Source organism: Mercurialis annua, linkage group LG3 (assembly GCF_937616625.2).
Source record: "Mercurialis annua linkage group LG3, ddMerAnnu1.2, whole genome shotgun sequence".
In the NCBI taxonomy this organism is placed as follows: Eukaryota; Viridiplantae; Streptophyta; class Magnoliopsida; order Malpighiales; family Euphorbiaceae; genus Mercurialis; species Mercurialis annua.
The window spans coordinates 65,476,290-65,495,251 of NC_065572.1; the positions used below are offsets into that span (position 1 = coordinate 65,476,290).

At 33.1% G+C, this 18,962-nt stretch overlaps 6 protein-coding genes across 6 annotated transcripts; all 6 read left to right on the forward strand.

Moving 5' to 3' along the window:
- The first annotated feature begins 125 nt into the window (after positions 1-125).
- LOC126673373 (protein Asterix) lies at positions 126-3,007 on the forward strand. Its single transcript, XM_050367495.2, has 3 exons — positions 126-376; positions 476-576; positions 2,648-3,007. Exons 1-3 carry the CDS (start codon positions 218-220, stop codon positions 2,715-2,717), a joined length of 330 nt encoding a protein of 109 aa, XP_050223452.1. The 5' UTR covers positions 126-217; the 3' UTR covers positions 2,718-3,007.
- A 718-nt stretch (positions 3,008-3,725) lies between these two features.
- LOC126673370 (UDP-glycosyltransferase 83A1-like) lies at positions 3,726-5,862 on the forward strand. Its single transcript, XM_050367491.2, has 2 exons — positions 3,726-4,401; positions 4,784-5,862. Exons 1-2 carry the CDS (start codon positions 3,915-3,917, stop codon positions 5,656-5,658), a joined length of 1,362 nt encoding a protein of 453 aa, XP_050223448.1. The 5' UTR covers positions 3,726-3,914; the 3' UTR covers positions 5,659-5,862.
- Positions 5,863-7,100: 1,238 nt separating this feature from the next.
- Positions 7,101-10,478, forward strand: LOC126672869 (UDP-glycosyltransferase 83A1-like). The gene is made up of 2 exons (XM_050366817.2): positions 7,101-7,605; positions 9,041-10,478. The coding sequence occupies exons 1-2, from the start codon at positions 7,101-7,103 to the stop codon at positions 9,988-9,990; spliced, it is 1,455 nt and encodes a 484-aa protein (XP_050222774.2). The 3' UTR covers positions 9,991-10,478.
- Positions 10,479-11,335: 857 nt separating this feature from the next.
- LOC130015286 (UDP-glycosyltransferase 83A1-like) lies at positions 11,336-12,262 on the forward strand. Its single transcript, XM_056105082.1, has one exon. The coding sequence runs from the start codon at positions 11,336-11,338 to the stop codon at positions 11,927-11,929; it is 594 nt and encodes a 197-aa protein (XP_055961057.1). The 3' UTR covers positions 11,930-12,262.
- A 105-nt stretch (positions 12,263-12,367) lies between these two features.
- Positions 12,368-14,200, forward strand: LOC126673368 (UDP-glycosyltransferase 83A1-like). Its single transcript, XM_050367488.2, has 2 exons — positions 12,368-12,927; positions 13,200-14,200. The coding sequence occupies exons 1-2, from the start codon at positions 12,432-12,434 to the stop codon at positions 14,096-14,098; spliced, it is 1,395 nt and encodes a 464-aa protein (XP_050223445.1). The 5' UTR covers positions 12,368-12,431; the 3' UTR covers positions 14,099-14,200.
- Positions 14,201-15,335: 1,135 nt separating this feature from the next.
- On the forward strand, positions 15,336-16,843 carry LOC126672870 (UDP-glycosyltransferase 83A1-like). Its single transcript, XM_050366818.2, has 2 exons — positions 15,336-15,830; positions 15,933-16,843. Exons 1-2 carry the CDS (start codon positions 15,338-15,340, stop codon positions 16,826-16,828), a joined length of 1,389 nt encoding a protein of 462 aa, XP_050222775.1. The 5' UTR covers positions 15,336-15,337; the 3' UTR covers positions 16,829-16,843.
- Positions 16,844-18,962: the final 2,119 nt, after the last annotated feature.

The following is an 18,962-nucleotide window of genomic DNA, read 5'->3' on the forward strand; positions in this document are numbered from 1 at the left end:
AAATTTTTAAATTCCACATTGTGTTCAATTTTGTTTGATTTTTAAACAGGTGGGATTGAAATGTAAACTATGGTATATACAGGGACCGGAAAGTAATTTTCTCTAATAATAAATCCACATCAGCATCGTGTTTATTTTACAACTTAATTTCCGTCAAATCTCTCCGTAGTCTAAACTATCTCGTTCTCCTTTTGTCCGTCACAGAGATAGATCGGAGATGTCGTCGCAACACAATACATCGTCATCGGCAAACGATCCACGTCAGCCATCGGCAGCGAAGCCTTACGTAGCACCGATGATCTCGCCACAAGATCTACCGGTCGATTACGCCGGTTTCATCGCTGTTGTTTTTGGTGTTGCTGGCGTTATGTTTAGGGTTTGTATATCTTCTTCTGCGCTCGATTCAATAGTTTTATTTTTGCTCATTGCTTATAGAATTTAATTACTGAAATTTAAATTTATAATGTATTGGCAGTATAAGGGATGCTCGTGGCTTGCAATCATATTCTGTGCACAATCGCTATCCAATATGAGAAATGCCGAGAATGATCTGAAACAGATCTCTATGGCTACTATGTAAGTTCGTTATCATTTTTTGTTTGTTTTAATCTGTCTCACTGGAATTGAGCTTAATTTTGCATGTTCTGCACCTAATGTTATTGATCTCATAGCATGTGCTTTTATGCATTACTGTTTTTCTAATGTAGATCTGTTAAAAAGTTTAGTGGTTAGAGATTTGATTAGGATTGAATTTAGGTTTGTCGATGTGTGTTTGTTTGTGACATATGCAAAGAACTGGAAAAGAAAAATTTAAAGCAGGTTAAATACTTATGATTTACTGTGGATGATTTGTAAAGGGAGCTAGTAGTATAATATGCCGTGGCAGCTGATCTCAGTCTAGTGGCGATTTGTGTTGACATAATCATAATGAATTGTCAGAACTGGAATACAAGGGTAGAAAGAAAATTTATGAACACCAACAACATACTGTTTTAGGAGTGCTAAAGCTATGAGATATCCTAAAGTATGTCGGACGATGCAAATGGTGATTTTTGAAGTTTGAGATACCAACTTTCATCATGATGTTCTGGCCTAACCCATCACATATCTCCATATGCAAGTAGTCCTGAGTGTCTAAGATTAGCGAATAAATAGCTGAGAGATCATGACCACAATCATTCATGTGTTTTCTGTGACTTGCTTAATTTTATTTAGATTAAAGACCTCTGAGATTCTTGTGATGTGAAAGTTTTCTTCCACTATTAGAGCCGTGGCTGTGAATAAAGCAATTCTCAGTGGTTTTTGCAAGATATTGTTGCTTCTTGATAGCTTACTTTATTTTTGAGTTGTTCCCTGCTTGTTATCCGGCACTGCTTGGGGCACAGTTTAGAATTGGAGTTTTAGCTTAAGAAGTGTAAGGCAATTATGCAGGATTTGTTGCTCTGATTAAAGAGTATCACTTTCAGAATAAAATGTTTCTGTCAGGATAATAGATTCACCGCATTGGATACTTTATTGCAAGTGTGAATCTCAAATCTTATGTTTTTGTCTAGGGTGATGCCTGGAAGGTTTTTAAACAAATACTATTTCCCAATATAAGTTGAATCAACGGAAACGGTTTATCATTAGGTTATTGGTTACAATTGTGACCACCTTTGTGAGATCCCTTGGAGGAGGGTTGATGGTTTTTCTTTTCTGATGAGTCAAGTATGGGCTTGTAGGATAGGTATAGAACTATAGACATAGATATATTTAGAGCTCTCAGGTAGTGTATATAAGACTGCCTTTACATATAAGCCAATGACACATAATTTGGTTCATTTTCTTTGAGGCCTGCCACTCGAGTTTGCTGCTGATTTTCAAGATCTAGCAACCATGACCTATCTAAGCCATAACTAAGCACTGATTACTTTGCTTACTAAAACTGATAGTCAGCATTATCATATAAAAGAAAAGTAAAAATTGTGCAAGAGAAGAAAGGACCATGATTGGTGCCGGTGAGATCAAAGAGATTTGGATCTTTGGAATTTTATGCTGCCGAGAATAACGGGTGATGGAGGAAAAGGGGAGGAGGGATAACTTGTGTGAACGTCTTGGAGATGAGCCTGAGACATCTAATAGAGTTACATAGTGTCAAATACTTCCTTTTTGTTTGTACAACTTGAAATTTGTTTCCAATGTAACAGACAAATTGTAATGAACAAAGTCTAGTTTTGTCCTAAGAAATCAGAGTTCGGTCACTTAACAGGTGTTGAAGGCTTGGTAGGAGCTGGCTGACAGAGATTGTGTTTTCTCGTTGCTGATATAGACATTTCTAGGGGTCTCTTGAAAGTGGCTGCGCAATGGTCATATGTATTTTAACCATGGGCTACAGTTAGGCACCGCCAAGAACTTATAGAAAACTGATATCCAAGCCGGTTTGAGGAGAATTCTACTGATAGAATACTGAATTAGCTAAAAGAGTTTAATTTTATTAATTTTATTAAGCATAAGCAGATCATCGAGAAAGAAGTTGAACTTGATGATTGAAGATCTGGTAATGTGTATGTCATTATACCACAGATACATCTAAGAAAGAAATCAGATTGCGAGTTGGTTTGGATTATGCTAACTAAGGTTATTAAATTTTAATGTTGTCTGACGCCAGGTTTGCGATCATGGGGTTGGTGACTAATTACTTGGGGGCTTCTCGACCAAGTCCTCAGCCACAAAAGTGAGCCTTCATCCTGGGGACTAAACAAGGAGAGACAATTTAAGGTCCCTTGCATCTGGTGGTGCTGATTAATTAGTTTTGAAGGCCGTGGCTGATCTGATTTGACAAATTTAATCGAAACTTTGTAAATTTACCTTGTTGAGATTCCATTAGCTATTACGTTTTAGTAATGATGTATTGAACTGATATGAAAGAGGCATATACCAACATATCTTCTTCTGAATATTTGAAAGCACTAAGCAGGATATTAGACTGTGTTAACTTTTTTTTTTATTCAGTGAACATTTATTTTTATTTCGCCAGTGGTTTAATCATGGCCGAAGGTACTGATAATTATCTGTGGTTAGGAGTTGGGAATATATAAGCTCTTATCATGAATGTTGGCTCAGTCTATTTGTTTAATATGGTTTTACAATAATGTGTCAACATAAAATAATGTCCTCGTTTTTATATCTGAAGTGTCAATTTTTCTTTCTAACACAACCTTTTTATTGTTTGTGTGACTTTATTATTAGGTGGTAGGATCACATAAACAAACTGACTGAATACTGTGTTAATGATATGTTTTTGTTTGTAAGTATTTTTTTTAGAGTACACAAACGAGCCTCTATTTGATGAATTGATTATACAGACTTAAATATTCCTAGCCCCTCGCCACATTACCTTTTCGCCTTTCACCATTTTAGCTCATTTTCAGGATCATAGTATTTATCCAATAGGAGATCACCTTAGAAAGGCAAAACTATTACAGTAAGATTTCGATATCAATTAGTTAGAAATCCCTTTTGAAGGCCAAAAAAAAAAGGAAAACAAAAAGAAAATAAAAAATAAACAACATTGTTGAAGTTGGCTACACTTACCATCCCCTTCTCATTTTCAAACTGACCTGAATTTAAGTCATTTTATTTCGCACACAAAAATGGCATGTCAAAGTTATTATAACAATTTAAACTCCTACCTAGATTTTTTTTAATGAAATTTCATGAATTAAAAAAAATCATCATATCTCTAACATAATCTAAATAGTAATATTCATAAAAAATATATCTAAATTGTATTGCTCAAATAAGAGAATTTCAGATTTGATCCCCGTCTACTATAATAATAATAAAATAGTTAAATCATCTTAGCTACATAAATTGAGGAGGATAAGAATTAATAAGAGCCAGATCTTGTAAACCAAAGATAAAAAAAAAAGACAATGGAGCATACTTCTGAAGCCAATTCACATCTTTTACTTTTGCCCTTTCCATTACAAGGTCATATTGTACCATTTATGAAATTAGCACACAAGCTTGCTTGTCATGGAAGTAAGGTCACAGTTCTCACTACAGAATTCTTACACGAGCGAATCAAGACGGTCGTGACCGGAGATAATAAGGGATTTGTCAGGATAGTTTCTGTCCCTGATGGATTGCCCAAAGAAGACGATCGGAAGGACGAAATGCTTGTAACTCGGAGCATTTTCACTGTCATGCCTGGTTACTTGGCAAAGTTTATAAATGAACAAGAAAATGAAGAAAAACTCACTTGTGTTATTGCAGATTCTATCTTCGGTTGGGCTCTGGAGATTGCAGAAAAAATGGGACTAAAGAAAGCTATATTTTTCACCGCAGCACCAGGAGCCTTGGCCATGATACTGCACATTCCTAGGCTTATTCAGGCTGGCATAATTGATCCAAATGATGGTAAGCTTATCATAAACTCTATACTAGATATTAGGGAGTGTAACCGAGTTAAGTTAACTTGCGAATTATTCGAAATTGACTCGAACAATACTCAATATTGACTTGATGTTGATTGATTGAATTCGAGTTGGAGCTACTCGAGTCTATTGCCAAGTCGAGTTCGAGCATCAAGATACTTGACTCGACAAACTCACGAGCCTAATCGAGCAATTTAAATAATATTTGTATAGATAATCGAGTTTGAGCTGAGTTTTGGTCCTTAAAATTTAGAGTCGAATAGAACTCCAACTTGACAGTGTTTCAACTTGACTCGATTCAATTATACGGTCCTTACTCCTTAGTTGAGTGTTTGATTGAATGGCGAAAATGTTAATTCCTGTAGGTACTATGCTAAAGAATGAGAAGATTCAGATATCACCAAGCTTGCCGGTTTTTAACGACACTGATCTTATTTGGAATATTCCTGAGAATGACTTAATGAAAAAGTCTGCATTTCATCATATGCTTCTCGTCAATCAAAACCTCAAAGTTCCCGATTGGATCCTCTGCAACTGGTTCGAAAAGCTCGAAGAATCGGTTAGCAATTTGCTTCCAGATTTAGTAACTATAGGTCCATTGCTTGCAGATGAGAAACCAACCGGCAACTTCTGGTCAGAGGATTTATCTTGCTTAACCTGGCTTGACAAACAAGCAACCGGATCAGTCATTTACGTTGCATTCGGAAGCGCTGGAAAATTCAATCAAAATCAGTTTAATGAACTCGCTCTAGGCCTCGAACTTGCCGGACAACCGTTTTTATGGGTAGTTCGTTCGGACCAAATCGACGGAATCAATATCGACTATCCCGACACTTTCCGAGCCAGAACGGCTGAACTCGGAAAGACTGTCGAATGGGCACCGCAAGAAAAAGTATTAGCTCATCCTTCGATCGCGTGTTACGTGACTCACTGTGGTTGGAACTCAATCATGGAAGCTATAAATGTGGGAGTTCCAATGCTGTGTTGGCCTAATTTTACAGACCAATTTTACAACAGGACTTGTGTATGCTATGGTTGGAAGATAGGATTGGAATTGAATTCTGATGAAAATGGGATCGTTACTAGGTATGAAGTTAAGAAGAAAGTTGATGAATTGGTTTCTGATAAGGGTATAAATGCAAATGCATTAAAGTTGAAGGAGTTGGCTGACGAAAGTATTGGTGAAGGAGGATCTTCTTTTAAAAATTTGGAGAAGTTTGTTGAACAACTTAAGCTTTAGTTCTTAAGTTTCAAAATGTTTAAGGCCAGTTATTATGTGTGTATGTCCTCTTGTTTATATGTTATTTAAATGCTGTAATGTTGGCTTATTTCCGTCCAAGGTCCCCGTATTATCTTCTTTCTCCCGCTATAATCCCTACATTTGAATTTGTAATTCTGAACCTCTGAATTCCATGTTGGGTAATACAAAATCTCTGTTCATTAATTTTCTAGTAACTACGTTAATAAATAATGAAGTGGCAGCTGACTTATTAAATTTATGTTATGTCTATATATATTTATACACCTCGGCGCCACATGGCTTAATTAAAATAAAAAAAATGCTTGACTTAATTTATAACCTAATCGATACAATTTATGTCGATTTACCTCCAATTTTTAATCCCTCAAATTATTTGCTGAATTCGTAACAAAATAATGTGATAGAAAGAAAAGGAGAAAAGAAAAACTAATTAAATGGTGACAAGAGAAATCAGAGAAGTTTGACAAAATTCGACATTCAAAGTCAAATCTCAAAAGATCTAAAGTGGATCTAAAAATCTAAAATTATCAATAATGGTGGTATACAGGAAGTGAATCCAAATGGATTATTTACCAAAAAAAAGATAGGATGGTTGAGAATCTTGAGATATTGTTTTCTTTGCGTTTGTCCAAAAAAACAATCTGAAGAAAAATAAGTTTCGAACTAATTTGTTCTATATGATATAGTACGGAAATGAAAATGCTGAAACAAGGCGAATACATATTTTTTAGGCTTAATGGCAAAAAAAATTCAAACCTTTCCGATTTGTTGCAATTTTATCCAAACCTTTTAATTTTTGCAATAATATTCAAATTACATTACTTTGTTGCAATAATATCCAAATTGCACTTTTTATGTGAATTTTTTTGAGTTTTTTGCCATTTTTTGAGACTTTTACTATACTATTATACATCAAAAAATAATAATAGCCTAATATCTTAATTGAAAACAACAAGTTTAGCCATCAATTTGACTATTATTGCTATAAAAAATGCGATTTGGATATTATTGCAACAATATAATGCAATTTGGATATTATTGCAAAAATTAAAAGGTTTGGATATAATTGCAACAAGTCTTAAAGGTTTGAGTTTTTTCACCATTAGGCCTATTTGTTATAAGAAAATATTGTAAAATATAAAATTATATTTTTTCAAGCATTTCTAAAAGTGAAAATGAAAAATGTAAACATAGAATTCCAAAAGTTTTGTGCAATATTTCTATTTTTCTATCATCTCCCAAAACTTGAGATATTTTCAGCTCTTTAAAATCATATTCTAATTGAACTATATTCAAAATTGAAAAAACAAATCCTTTTCCTACATTAGGCCAATTATATATCTCATACCTATATAATAACCATCTCCATCTCCCCATTCAAAGTTAAACAAAACATTTGAGACTAATCATTCACTCATAAAATGTCAAACTCAAATGGTGCTAGCAAACCACATGTGATACTTATACCATACCCAGCACAGGGCCATGTTGCTCCTCTCATGAAATTGGCATATAATCTTGCTAGCCACGGCATCAAGGTCACTTTTGTTAACACAGAGTTCATACACATGAAAATTATGTCCGCAATGTCTCGTGAAACCGCACACCATTGTTCGATAAATTTAGTGGCGATTCCTAATGGATTAGAGTCTAACTCATCCGGTGAGCAGGATAGAAAGAAATTAATAGAGCATGGACCGAAGTATATGCGGGTTCATCTCCAAAATCTGATCGAAAGTATTAATTGTGCGAACAATGATACGCATGTTACGCATCTAATTGCCGATATATCAAACGGGTGGGCACTAGAAGTAGCCAAGAAGATGTGTATCAAGACTGTCGCGTTTGTACCTTATGCGCTAGGAAACTTGGCAATGATACTGCATGCTCCTAAGCTTGTTGAGGCTGGAATTTTAGATGTTTATGGTAAGCACAATTACTCAATGAGTAGCTAAATTAATTTTTCATTTCTTTGGTTAATTTGCTCAACCGGTGCTTGAACACAAGATCTCATGGTTAAATAGTTGTGCGGTTATCAAACTATATCTTGTTTACAAAATGATTATCGAATTATAAAAACTTACAACACAGTTAATAAATTATAATATAAGGCAGTTACCAGAATTTTTCTTCGTTTGGTTACAAATTTTTATAAAATTATAAAAGAGTTACCAAACAATAGATTTTTTTGTGAGCCAATTATTCCGGTCCTCCACTGTTGTTTCTGTCAACTATTTAGTCCTTTCGTTCACTTTTTGTGTTAGTCAACCGAGGCAAAAGACATAATTGAAAAAACTTAAACATTAATTTAATTTTAAACTTTTTTTAATACAAATATAAATTATAAATTTATAAATTCAACGGTTTAATATTTTCAATTATTCATTATTAAGTTTTCTTACTGTTAAAGTTTTTAAATTTGTTTCTGTTTTAATTTTTTACTTCTAGTTTTTAAAACTATTTTTTTAAAAAATTTGAACATTAATAAATTTTAAATTAAATTGAAGCAGTTAACTTGCTAAATCTCTTTATAATATGATTTTTATTTAGACATTAAAATATAAATTTAAAGATTAAATTACAATTTAATTTTTTCTTAATTTCTAACACAACAAATGAATTGTAAGACTAATTTGTTGAGAGAAACAAAAGTGGAAACCATATAATTTGATTTTCAAACAAAAAAAACGAATATGTGAATTACATATGAAAAGATTCAGAGTAATTTGCTTTTATTTTAAACTGTTACTAGTTTATTGACGTGGACGAGACAAAAATATACAATCAACGAGCAAACCAATTTTTATTTATATCTTTTTGATTCAACAACTTTTTGTAAAGATTAATGTTATAGTTTGAAGTTGTTTTATAATTTTTTATGGTTCAATAACCGTTATATAATAAAAAGTAGTTCACTCAAAATACTTAACCTCAAGATGTCACATCTTTGAAAATAATTTCCAATTATAGCATGACATATGACATAGTCAAATTGAAATCTTGATTTCATATGGTCAACATATTTTTTTTTTTGTTAAAGATAGCCCACTCTAATTGTTAGCGGAGGTTAGCGGGAGTTAATGTTAGACATATTTTAAATAGGCACACTGCCGTGAGTATTGAGAGTCGAACCCTCAACCTCATACACATATCATTAGAGTTTTGGCCAACTAAGCCAAGCCTTCAAGTGTCATATGGTCCACATCAATTGATGATTTTTTAAACTAGAATTGGATGGTCTTTAATGATTAAATATTTTAATAATTACATCAAGTGCCACAATGAATAAAAATTTATAATAACACGATTCACTTAAATTTTTTTGGTTAGTATTTGATAAAATACTTGAAATTCACCGCAGGACTTCCAATACGAGAAGAGTTGATTTCTCTATCTAAAGAACTTCCTACATGGAATATGAACGAACTCGCATGGAGTATTAATGGCGATTTAAAAAGACAGAAATTTATATACAAGCATTTTATCAAAAATATTACAGAACATATTAAAATTTCTGATTCCGTAATAGCGAATTCCTCTTATGAACTCGAACCATCAGCCTATCACTTGATTCCAAACATTTTACCTATCGGTCCATTGCTCGCAAGTGCCCACTTCGGAATGTTTGCTGGAAACTTATGCTCAGAGGATTCAACTTGCTTAAGATGGCTCGATCAACAGCCTACCGGATCAGTCATCTACGCCGCATTCGGCAGCACAGTGATCTGCAACCAACATCAATTTATTGAGCTAGCACATGGTCTTGCAATCACAGGCCGTCCATTTTTATGGGTTGTTAGGTCAGATTTTACAATGGACAAAGAAGCAATTGAAGAATTTATGGACTCTGACGTTTTGAAGAGAATTCAAATTTTTGGAAAAATAGTAAAATGGGCGCCGCAGGAGAAGGTATTGGCTCATCCTTCGATTGCGTGTTTCTTTTCGCATTGCGGATGGAATTCTACGATTGAAGGAGTGAGCATGGGGGTACCATTTTTATGTTGGCCTTACATTGTGGATCAATTCCATAACAGAAATTACATTTGTGAAGCTTGGAAAGTTGGTCTAGCTGTAAATTCAGATGAAAATGGGATTATTACTAGGCATGAGATTAAGAGCAAGATTGAGGAATTGGTTTCTGATGAGGATATAAAAGTTAATTCTCTAAAACTAAAAGAAATGGTTAAAAAGAGTGTTGGTGAAGATGGTACTTCTTACAAAAACCTTTTAAGCCTTGTTGATCAAATAAACTATTACACTACTAGAAAACAGTCGATTAGCGACGGATTTCAAACTGTCGCTAAAATCTAATTTAGCGACGTATTTAAAATTCATCGCTAAATCCTAATAAAAATTGGCGGGATTAACCCCTCCAATTTTGCAACAGGACTTGTGTTTGCTATGGTTGGAAGATGGGCTTGGAATTGAATTATGATGAAAATGGGATCATTACGAGGTATGAAGTTAAGAAGAAAGTTAATGAGTTGGTTTCTGATAAGGGTATAAGTGAAAATGTATTAAAGTTGAAGGAGTTGGCTGAAGATAGTATTAGAGAAGGAGGATCTTCTTTCAAAAATTTGGAGAAGTTTGTTGAACAACTCAAGCTTTAGTTCTTAAGTTTCAAAATGTTTAAGGTCAATTATTATGGAATATGTGTTATTTAAATGCTGTAATGTTGGCTTATTTTCGTCCAAGATCCCCGTATTATCTTCTTTCTCCCACTATAATCCCTAAATTTGAATTTGTAATTCTAAACCTCTGAATTCCGTGTTGGGTAATACAAAATCTCTGTTCATTAATTTTCTACTAACTACGTCAATAAATAATGAAGTGGCAGCTGACTTATTAAATTTATGTTATGTCTATATATATTTATACACCTCGGCGTCTCATGGCTTATTATAATTAAAATAAAAGAAATGCTTGACTTAATTTATAACCTAATCGATACAATTTATGTCGATTTACCGCCAATTTTTAACCCCTCAAATTATTTGCTGATTTCATAACAATATAATATCATAGAAAGAAAAGGAGGAAAAAAAACTAATTAAATTGGTGACAAGAGAATTCAGAAAAGTTTGACAAAATTTGATATTCAAAGTCAAATCTCAAAAGATCTAAAGTGGATCGAAAAATCTAAAATTATCAATGGTATAAAAGAAGTGAATCCAAATGGATTATTTACCAAAAAGAAGATAGGATGGTTGAGAATCTTCAGATATTGTTTTCTTTGCGTTTGTCAAAAAAAAAAATCAAAATGAAAAAAAATTAGTTTCGAGATATTTTGTTCTATCATATAGTACGGAAATGAAAATGCTGAAAAAAGAAACCGGGAATTCATATTTTTTATAAGTAAAAATTGTAAAATATAAAATTACAGTTTTATAAGCAATTCTGAAAGTGAAAATGAAAAATATAAACATAGAATTCTAAAAGTTTCGTGCAATATTTCTAATTTTCTATCGTCTCCCAAAACTCGAGATATTCACAGCTCTTTAAAATCATATTCTAATTGAACTATATACTCAAATTGGAAAAACAAATCCTTTTCCTATATTAGGCCAATTATATATCTTATACCTATATAATAACCATCTCCATCTCCCCTTTCAAAGTTAAACAAAACATTTGAGACCAATCATTCACTCATAAAATGTCAAATTCAAATGGTACTACCAAACCACATGTGATACTTATACCATACCCAGCACAGGGCCATGTTGCTCCTCTCATGAAATTGGCATATAATCTTGCTAGCCATGGCATCAAGGTCACCTTTGTCAACACAGAGTCCATACACATGAAAATTACATCTGCAATGTCTCAAGAAATCACGGACCAATGTCCGATAAATTTAGTTGCGGTTCCTGACGGATGGGAGTCTAATCCCGGGGAGGAAGAAAAATGGGAATCGATAGAGAATGCACCGAAGTGTATGCGAGCTCATCTGCAAAATCTGATCGAAAATATTAATCGGGCGAATAATGATGCACATGTAACGTATGTAATTGCTGATATAGTACATGGTTGGGCTCTAGAAGTAGCCAAGAAAATGTGCATCAAGACTGGGGCATTTGTACCTTATGGACTAGGAAACTTGGCACTGATGCTGCATGCTCCTAAGCTTGATGAGGCTGGAATTATAGATTTTTATGGTAAGCATAAGTACTGGTCATTAACTAAAATATCTCACTTATTTTTTCTTTGTTGGTCAATTTGCTCCAACACCAGATCTTCACAGTTTTGAAACAGGCTCCAATATGCCAATTGAATTGCGCCCAATTGGTGATATCACACTTAAATTGACTTGAATTATATCAATTTTTCTCATGTGGAAAATGATATGGATGTTCACGTAGGCAGAGAGTAACAACATGTAATGTTTCGTTAACACTGCTAGATAAAAGTGATCGGATTCGATGGACCGATTTTGAAATGGTAGGGACCTAATTTAAAATTAAAAATTCATAATGCCTATTTACTCTTCAGCCTAAACATATAAATATTCAGCCTGCCTGAGAGACATGTGCGACATGCGGTCTGCCCCACAGCGAAATCTTAAGAGCCACAGTAATTAGAAATAAAAGAGAGCCACAATAATTAGAAGAAAAAAAAGCCACAATAATTGAAACTGCAGATAATCCCAACCGTTCACGGGTATTAAACGAATCCACACCGTCCATTCCACTGCATAATTCAAATCAGAGCAGGAGGAGCAGAGCAGCTGAAACTTTTGTTGAGCTAGTGAGATGGGTCGTAGTAGTAAACCACATGTGATACTCGTACCGTACCCAGCCCAGGGCCATGTTGCTCCTCTCATGAAATTGGCGTACAATCTTGCTAGCCACGGCATCAAGGTCACCTTTGTTAACACAGAGTTCATACACATGAAAATTGTGTCCGCAATGTCTCCTGAAACCGCACACCATTGTCCGATAAATCTAGTCGCGATTCCTGATGGATTGGAGTCTAACTCGTCCGGTGAGCAAGACAGAAAGAAATTGATAGAGAATGGACCAAAGCATATGTGGGTTCATCTCCAAAATCTGATCGAAAGTATTAATTGTGCGAACAATGATACGCATGTTACGCATCTTATTGCCGATATAGCAAATTTGTGGGCACTAGAAGTAGCCAAGAAGATGTGTATCAAGACTGTCTCATTTCTACCTTATGCGCTAGGAAACTTGGCAATGATGCTGCATGCTCCTAAGCTTGTTGAGGCTGGAATTCTAGATGATTATGGTAAGTGCAATTACTCAATGAGTAGGTAAATTAATTTTTCATTATAGCATCACACATGACAGAATTGAATTGGAATCATCGTTTAATATTATAGTCCACATCAAATGATCTTTTTAAGTATAATTGAACGGTTTTTAATGATTAAAGATTTTAACTAATTACATCGAGTGTCACAATGTGAATAGAAAGTTTATAATCCTCTAGTAGTAATGAACTTGATTCATCAAATTTTTTTGGTTAGTATTTGATAAAATACTTGAAATTCACCGCAGGACTTCCAATCCAAGAAGATCAGTTGGTTTCTCTATCTAAAGAACTTCCTACATGGAACATAAATGAACTCGCATGGAGTATTAATGGCGACTCGGAAAGACAGAAGTTTATATACAAGCATTTTATCAAAAATATTACAGAACATATAAAAATTTCTGATTCTGTAGTAGCGAATTCCTCTTATGAACTCGAACCATCAGCCTGTCACTTGATTCCAAACATTTTACCTATCGGTCCACTGCTCGCAAGTGCCCACACTGGACTTTTTGCTGGGAACTTATGGCCGGAGGATTCAACTTGCTCAAGATGGCTCGATCAACAGCCTACCGGATCAGTCATCTACGCCGCATTCGGCAGCACAGTGATCTGCAATCAACATCGATTTATTGAACTAGCACATGGTCTTGCAATCACAGGCCGTCCATTTTTGTGGGTTGTTAGGTCAGATTTTACAAAGGATAACGGAGCAATTGAAGAATTTATGGACTCTGACATTTTGAAGAGAATTCAAAATTTTGGAAAAATAGTAAACTGGGCTCCGCAGGAGAAGGTATTGGCTCATCCTTCGATTGCGTGTTTCTTTTCGCATTGCGGATGGAATTCTACGATGGAAGGTGTGAGCATGGGGGTGCCATTTTTATGTTGGCCTTACATTGTGGATCAATTCCATAACAGAAATTACATTTGTGAAGCTTGGAAAGTGGGTCTGGCTGTAAATTCAGATGAAAATGGGATTGTTACTAGGCATGAGATTAAGAGCAAGATTGAGGAATTGGTCTCTGATAAGGATATAAAAGCTAATTCTCTCAAACTGAAAGAAATAGTTAAAAAGAGTGTTGGTGAAGATGGTACTTCTTACAAGCATTTTTTGAGCTTTGTTGGTCAAATAAAGCATTAGGTTGTTTTTGGTGGTATAATAAACTATTGTTGCTATATGTAATTATGTGATATTTAAATCTGAGAATTTTAGTGTTCAAATCTTCCCTCTCTTTTTTGATTCTATAATATTTCATTTATTTTTAATTTATGTAAAAAATAAGAAAAGAGATTAATAAAATAGGATGAAGAGAGTATTGAATAAAAAAGGATAAACCCATTTTAAAATCCTTAAACTTTCATTTTTTGATTTATCAAATACTTCAGTTTAGCCAATAAAAAGGATACATTTGGGTGAATTTTTTTTTCTTCAAAATACTGTAAATAGTTTTAGAACAATTTTGGTAGATTTTTTAATTTGCTCTCTAATTATAAACTAGTTATGCATAAAAATAACTTTTTTTTTATAATTGCTTAAGATCAAGTTTACATATTACAAAAAATGTTGAGATAGTAAACTTATTTATATTAATTAGATCCTTCATCTTTTTTAACTATTATTTATATATTATTGACATAAAATACGACATTGTTCTTAATCCTCTAAAAATATTCCACCTTTTATTTTTTTCGTTTGTGGCTCCAAACTTTCAAAATCGTCAGTTTTAGCATATTTTCCAAATTTCGGATAATAGACATCGGGAGTATTCAAACTAATTCAATATTTATTTTGGTGAGCTGAACTTTGATTTTTTTTTTTTTGGTTACTAAATTTTAAAATCATTTCAATAAAACTTTTTAGGCAAAAAGATAACGTGCCCGCTAAATTTTGTAACCAAATTAAAAAAAGAAATAGAACTTGATAGCCAAATTGAAAAGAAATTAAAATTTGGTAACCAAATTAAAAAAAAAAACAAAGTTTGATAATCAAAATAAAAATAAAAAACTAAAATTCATGCATTAAAATGAAGCGAAGTTTGGATATCTCCGGTATCTATTATCCGCTAATTGTCTCTAGAGAATTCTGAGAGTTGTAATGTAAGTCTAGATACTGACATACATCTTTCTAAATGGACAAAACATTAGTAAACAAACAAAAACATAGTAGCCGGCTGTTAGATACCCTTTAAGCGCAGGCAAAGATCTCATCAACGAATAATGTTCAAGCGCTTTGCAACAAAATCACCATACCATCAACGGATAATGTTTAAGTGTATTCAAAAAATTTATACCTTGAGAATCTCATACATTATATTTATATATAGTAATTTATGGTCTCAATTCATTCAACAATCTGTGATTATTTATTTAGGTTTAAAATATGGGTTTTACTAGTAAACCACATGTGATACTTGTACCTTTTCCAGCCCAAGGCCATGTTGCTCCTCTCATGAAATTGGCGAACAATCTTGCTAGCCACGGCATCAAGGTCACTTTTGTTAACACGGAGTCCATACACATGCAAATTATGTCTGCAATGTCTCGAGAAATCGCAGACCAATGTCCGATAAATTTAGCTGCGATTCCTGGCGGATGGGAGTCTAATCCTGGAGAGCAAGTTAAGCCGGAATCAATAGAGAATGCACCAAAGCTTATGCGAGTTCATCTGCATAATCTGATCGAAAATATTAATCAGACGAACAATGATGCGCATGTAACGCATCTTATTGCTGATATAGCAAATGTGTGGCCGCTAGATGTAGCCAAGAAGATGTGTATCAAGACGGTCACATTTGTACCTTATGGACTGGGAAATTTGGCACTGGTACTGCATGCTCCTAAGCTTGTTCAGGCTGGAATCATTGATGTTTTTGGTAAGCACAAGTAGCTTTTTTTATTATAAATTTTTTGTACTAAATGATTCTGATAACATATTTGTTGGTAATATTTGATAAAACACTTAAAATTCACTGCAGGAATTCCAATCCAAGAAGAACCAGTTTCCATATCCAAAGAGATTCCTCCCTGGAATATAAACGAGCTCGTATGGAACATCAATGGCGATACAGAAGTACAAAAATTTGTATACAGACAGTGTGTCGAAAACATTCCTGAGTACATCAAAATTTCTGATTTCATAATAGTCAATTCCTTTTACGAACTTGAACCATCAGCCTACCACTTGATTCCAAACATCTTACCAATTGGTCCATTGCTAGAACATTCTCAATTCGGACCGTTTGCCGGAAACTTGTGGTCAGAGGATTCAACTTGTTTAAGCTGGCTCGATCAACAACCTTCGAGATCAGTCATCTACATCGCATTCGGCAGCTCAGTATTTTTCAATCAGCACCAATTTAATGAACTAGCACATGGTCTTGAAGTCACAGGCCGTCCATTTTTATGGGTTGTTAGATCAGATTTTTTAACGAATAATGAAGCGACTAAAGAATTTTCTGATCGTAACATTTTGGAGAGAATTCAAAATTATGGAAAAATAGTTAAATGGGCTCCTCAGGAGAAGGTATTGGCTCATCCTTCGATCGCGTGTTTCGTTTCGCATTGCGGATGGAATTCGATTATGGAAGGTGTTAGCATGGGGGTACCATTTTTATGCTGGCCTTACATGGGGGATCAATTTCATAATAAGGATTATATTTGTGAAGCTTGGAAAGTTGGCCTAGTGGTAAATCCTGATGAAAAAGGAATTGTAACTAGGCATGAAATTAAGAGCAAGATAGAGAAATTGATTTGTGATGAGGATATAAAAATTAATTCTCTGAAACTGAAAGAAATGGCTAAAATTAGTGTTGGTGAAGGTGGTACTTCTTACAAGAACCTTTTAAGCTTTGTTGAACAAATCAAGCATTAGTTTTTTTTGTTTTTGATGGTATAAGCTAATATTTTCATATCCAATTATGTGATAGAAATAGATTATTCATATTTTTTAAAATTTTCGCACCGTACTCCAAATAAATGATTTTATCATATATTACTAGTTTATGGTTGTTTATTTTTTATTCTTCTATTCTATATGAGTTTCTCTTTTCTTTAAATTAGAAGTTTCTACTAGAGATCGTCTAGAAATTGTCTACTCTCTTGGATAGGCGAATCTTGAATATTCCGCTCTTGATTTGGAAGTTCAGTTTGCGGATTTGGAAATTTTACACCTCGAGTATGTCTTTTAGATTCATTATTGATCTAGAATATTGTTTGCGTATTTTTCTTAAACCTATAAATTATTATACCCATTTATTTAAATCTATTTGTAGATTTAGTTTTTCGAGTTTAATGCAATAGATCATTTTGGGTGGCCCTTATGTAGCCGAGAAATGCCATATTTCGTTGTATTTGTCTAGCCCAATATCGTGACTAGAATTGAAGCTTTTTGTGCCGCTTTGAAACTTTGATAGTCAATTATAATCACTAATGATATTTCATCTTCGACAAGAAAAATAAGGAAAAAGGAACAAATATACCCTTATATTATACGGCGGAAAACAACTAAACTTTTAATGAATTTTCTATCTCACTTAATCCATTAATGTTTTAAAATGGATTTATTTATGCCTATGAATGTAATGCAATTGTTCATTTGGATTACAATATATATAATACCTTCATTTTTTGAATGCATTAAAATATTTGGAAGTGTCTAGCTTATGATAATATGAAAATTGATAATATGCGCATCACATTTGCTTACTTGTAAATTGACCTCTTTTCATTAAGTGAATATTTTATAATCTTTAGAGATTTATAACAAATTCATGTTTTTCATACAACTCAGACAAGATAGCTTAAGGTTTCTTGAAAATTAAGAATTAAATTATTTGAAGGTGTTTATAGAAACTTAATAAACTCATGCTCGGATGTTTGCGCTTGACTTGTTAAATTATCCAAGTAATGTAATTTTTTTATTGAAGAAAATTATTTTTGAGGCAAATCAAATTTAATTTATTCTTCATTCTCTTTGATTATATAATTTTCTATTGTTTGCATTTTTTTTTTAATTTTATGACGTCTTTCTAAATTAATCTATAATACAGTGGGAAGTATGAATAAATAGTTAAATTAAATTTTAATAAACTATTGTTTGTTCATATAGCTTTTATTATTAAATTTAATGCTAGTAGTTAATTTGGCACTAACTACTTGATGCTAGATCGATTAATGCGTTAGGAATTAAAGGTAATTGATTAAAAGAGGTAATAAAAAATATAATTATAAAAGATGAGTCATACCACTATTTGCATTATTTGTTATATGTGGATAGATGATTTTTAATGATTTAGTTATAAATTGCTGAATATCTTCTATTATTCGGTAGATGTGATAATAAAAATAATTTGAGATGCTCGATTATAATTTATAGGCCAACGTCTTTTAGGAATAGATGATTAGTAAGTTAAATTTATTCTCCATCATATGCAACAACTGTATTTATTAAAAATCTATTGAATTGAAAATTAATAGAAAAAAGCAATACTTTATGTTGTTTATCATTATTATTAATTTTTCATTTTTATAAATTTAATTAATAAACAATTTTAATTTATCTAATTATGGTATTAATTTTTTTTATCAAAGATAAATTTATTCTAATTATTAATGGAGGTTAGCGGGAGTTTATTAGTATAGTTGGACATTTTTTAAACAGACAACACATCCTGAGAGAGACAACACATCCTGAGAGAGTTGGGGATTGAGCCCCCAACCTCATATACTATCATAAAAGCTTGGCATGGTATTAAATTCAATTCTCGTGAAATTGATATTCTAATTATAATTTTTAAAATTAGATATATCCAAATATACATATAAACTATATTTATATTCTACTTTAAAGTGCCTATGTTGGAGTAAGTCGGTCCATGAGTCGGCCTTATCCAATGAGTTGGCCCATGGGCTGGATCAAGGCACTAAGAACAACTCTCTGAGTTGGTGTTCGGCCCAGTCCAATTAGCCAGTTCAAGAATTGAATTAAGGTAGAAAATTCAAGAATT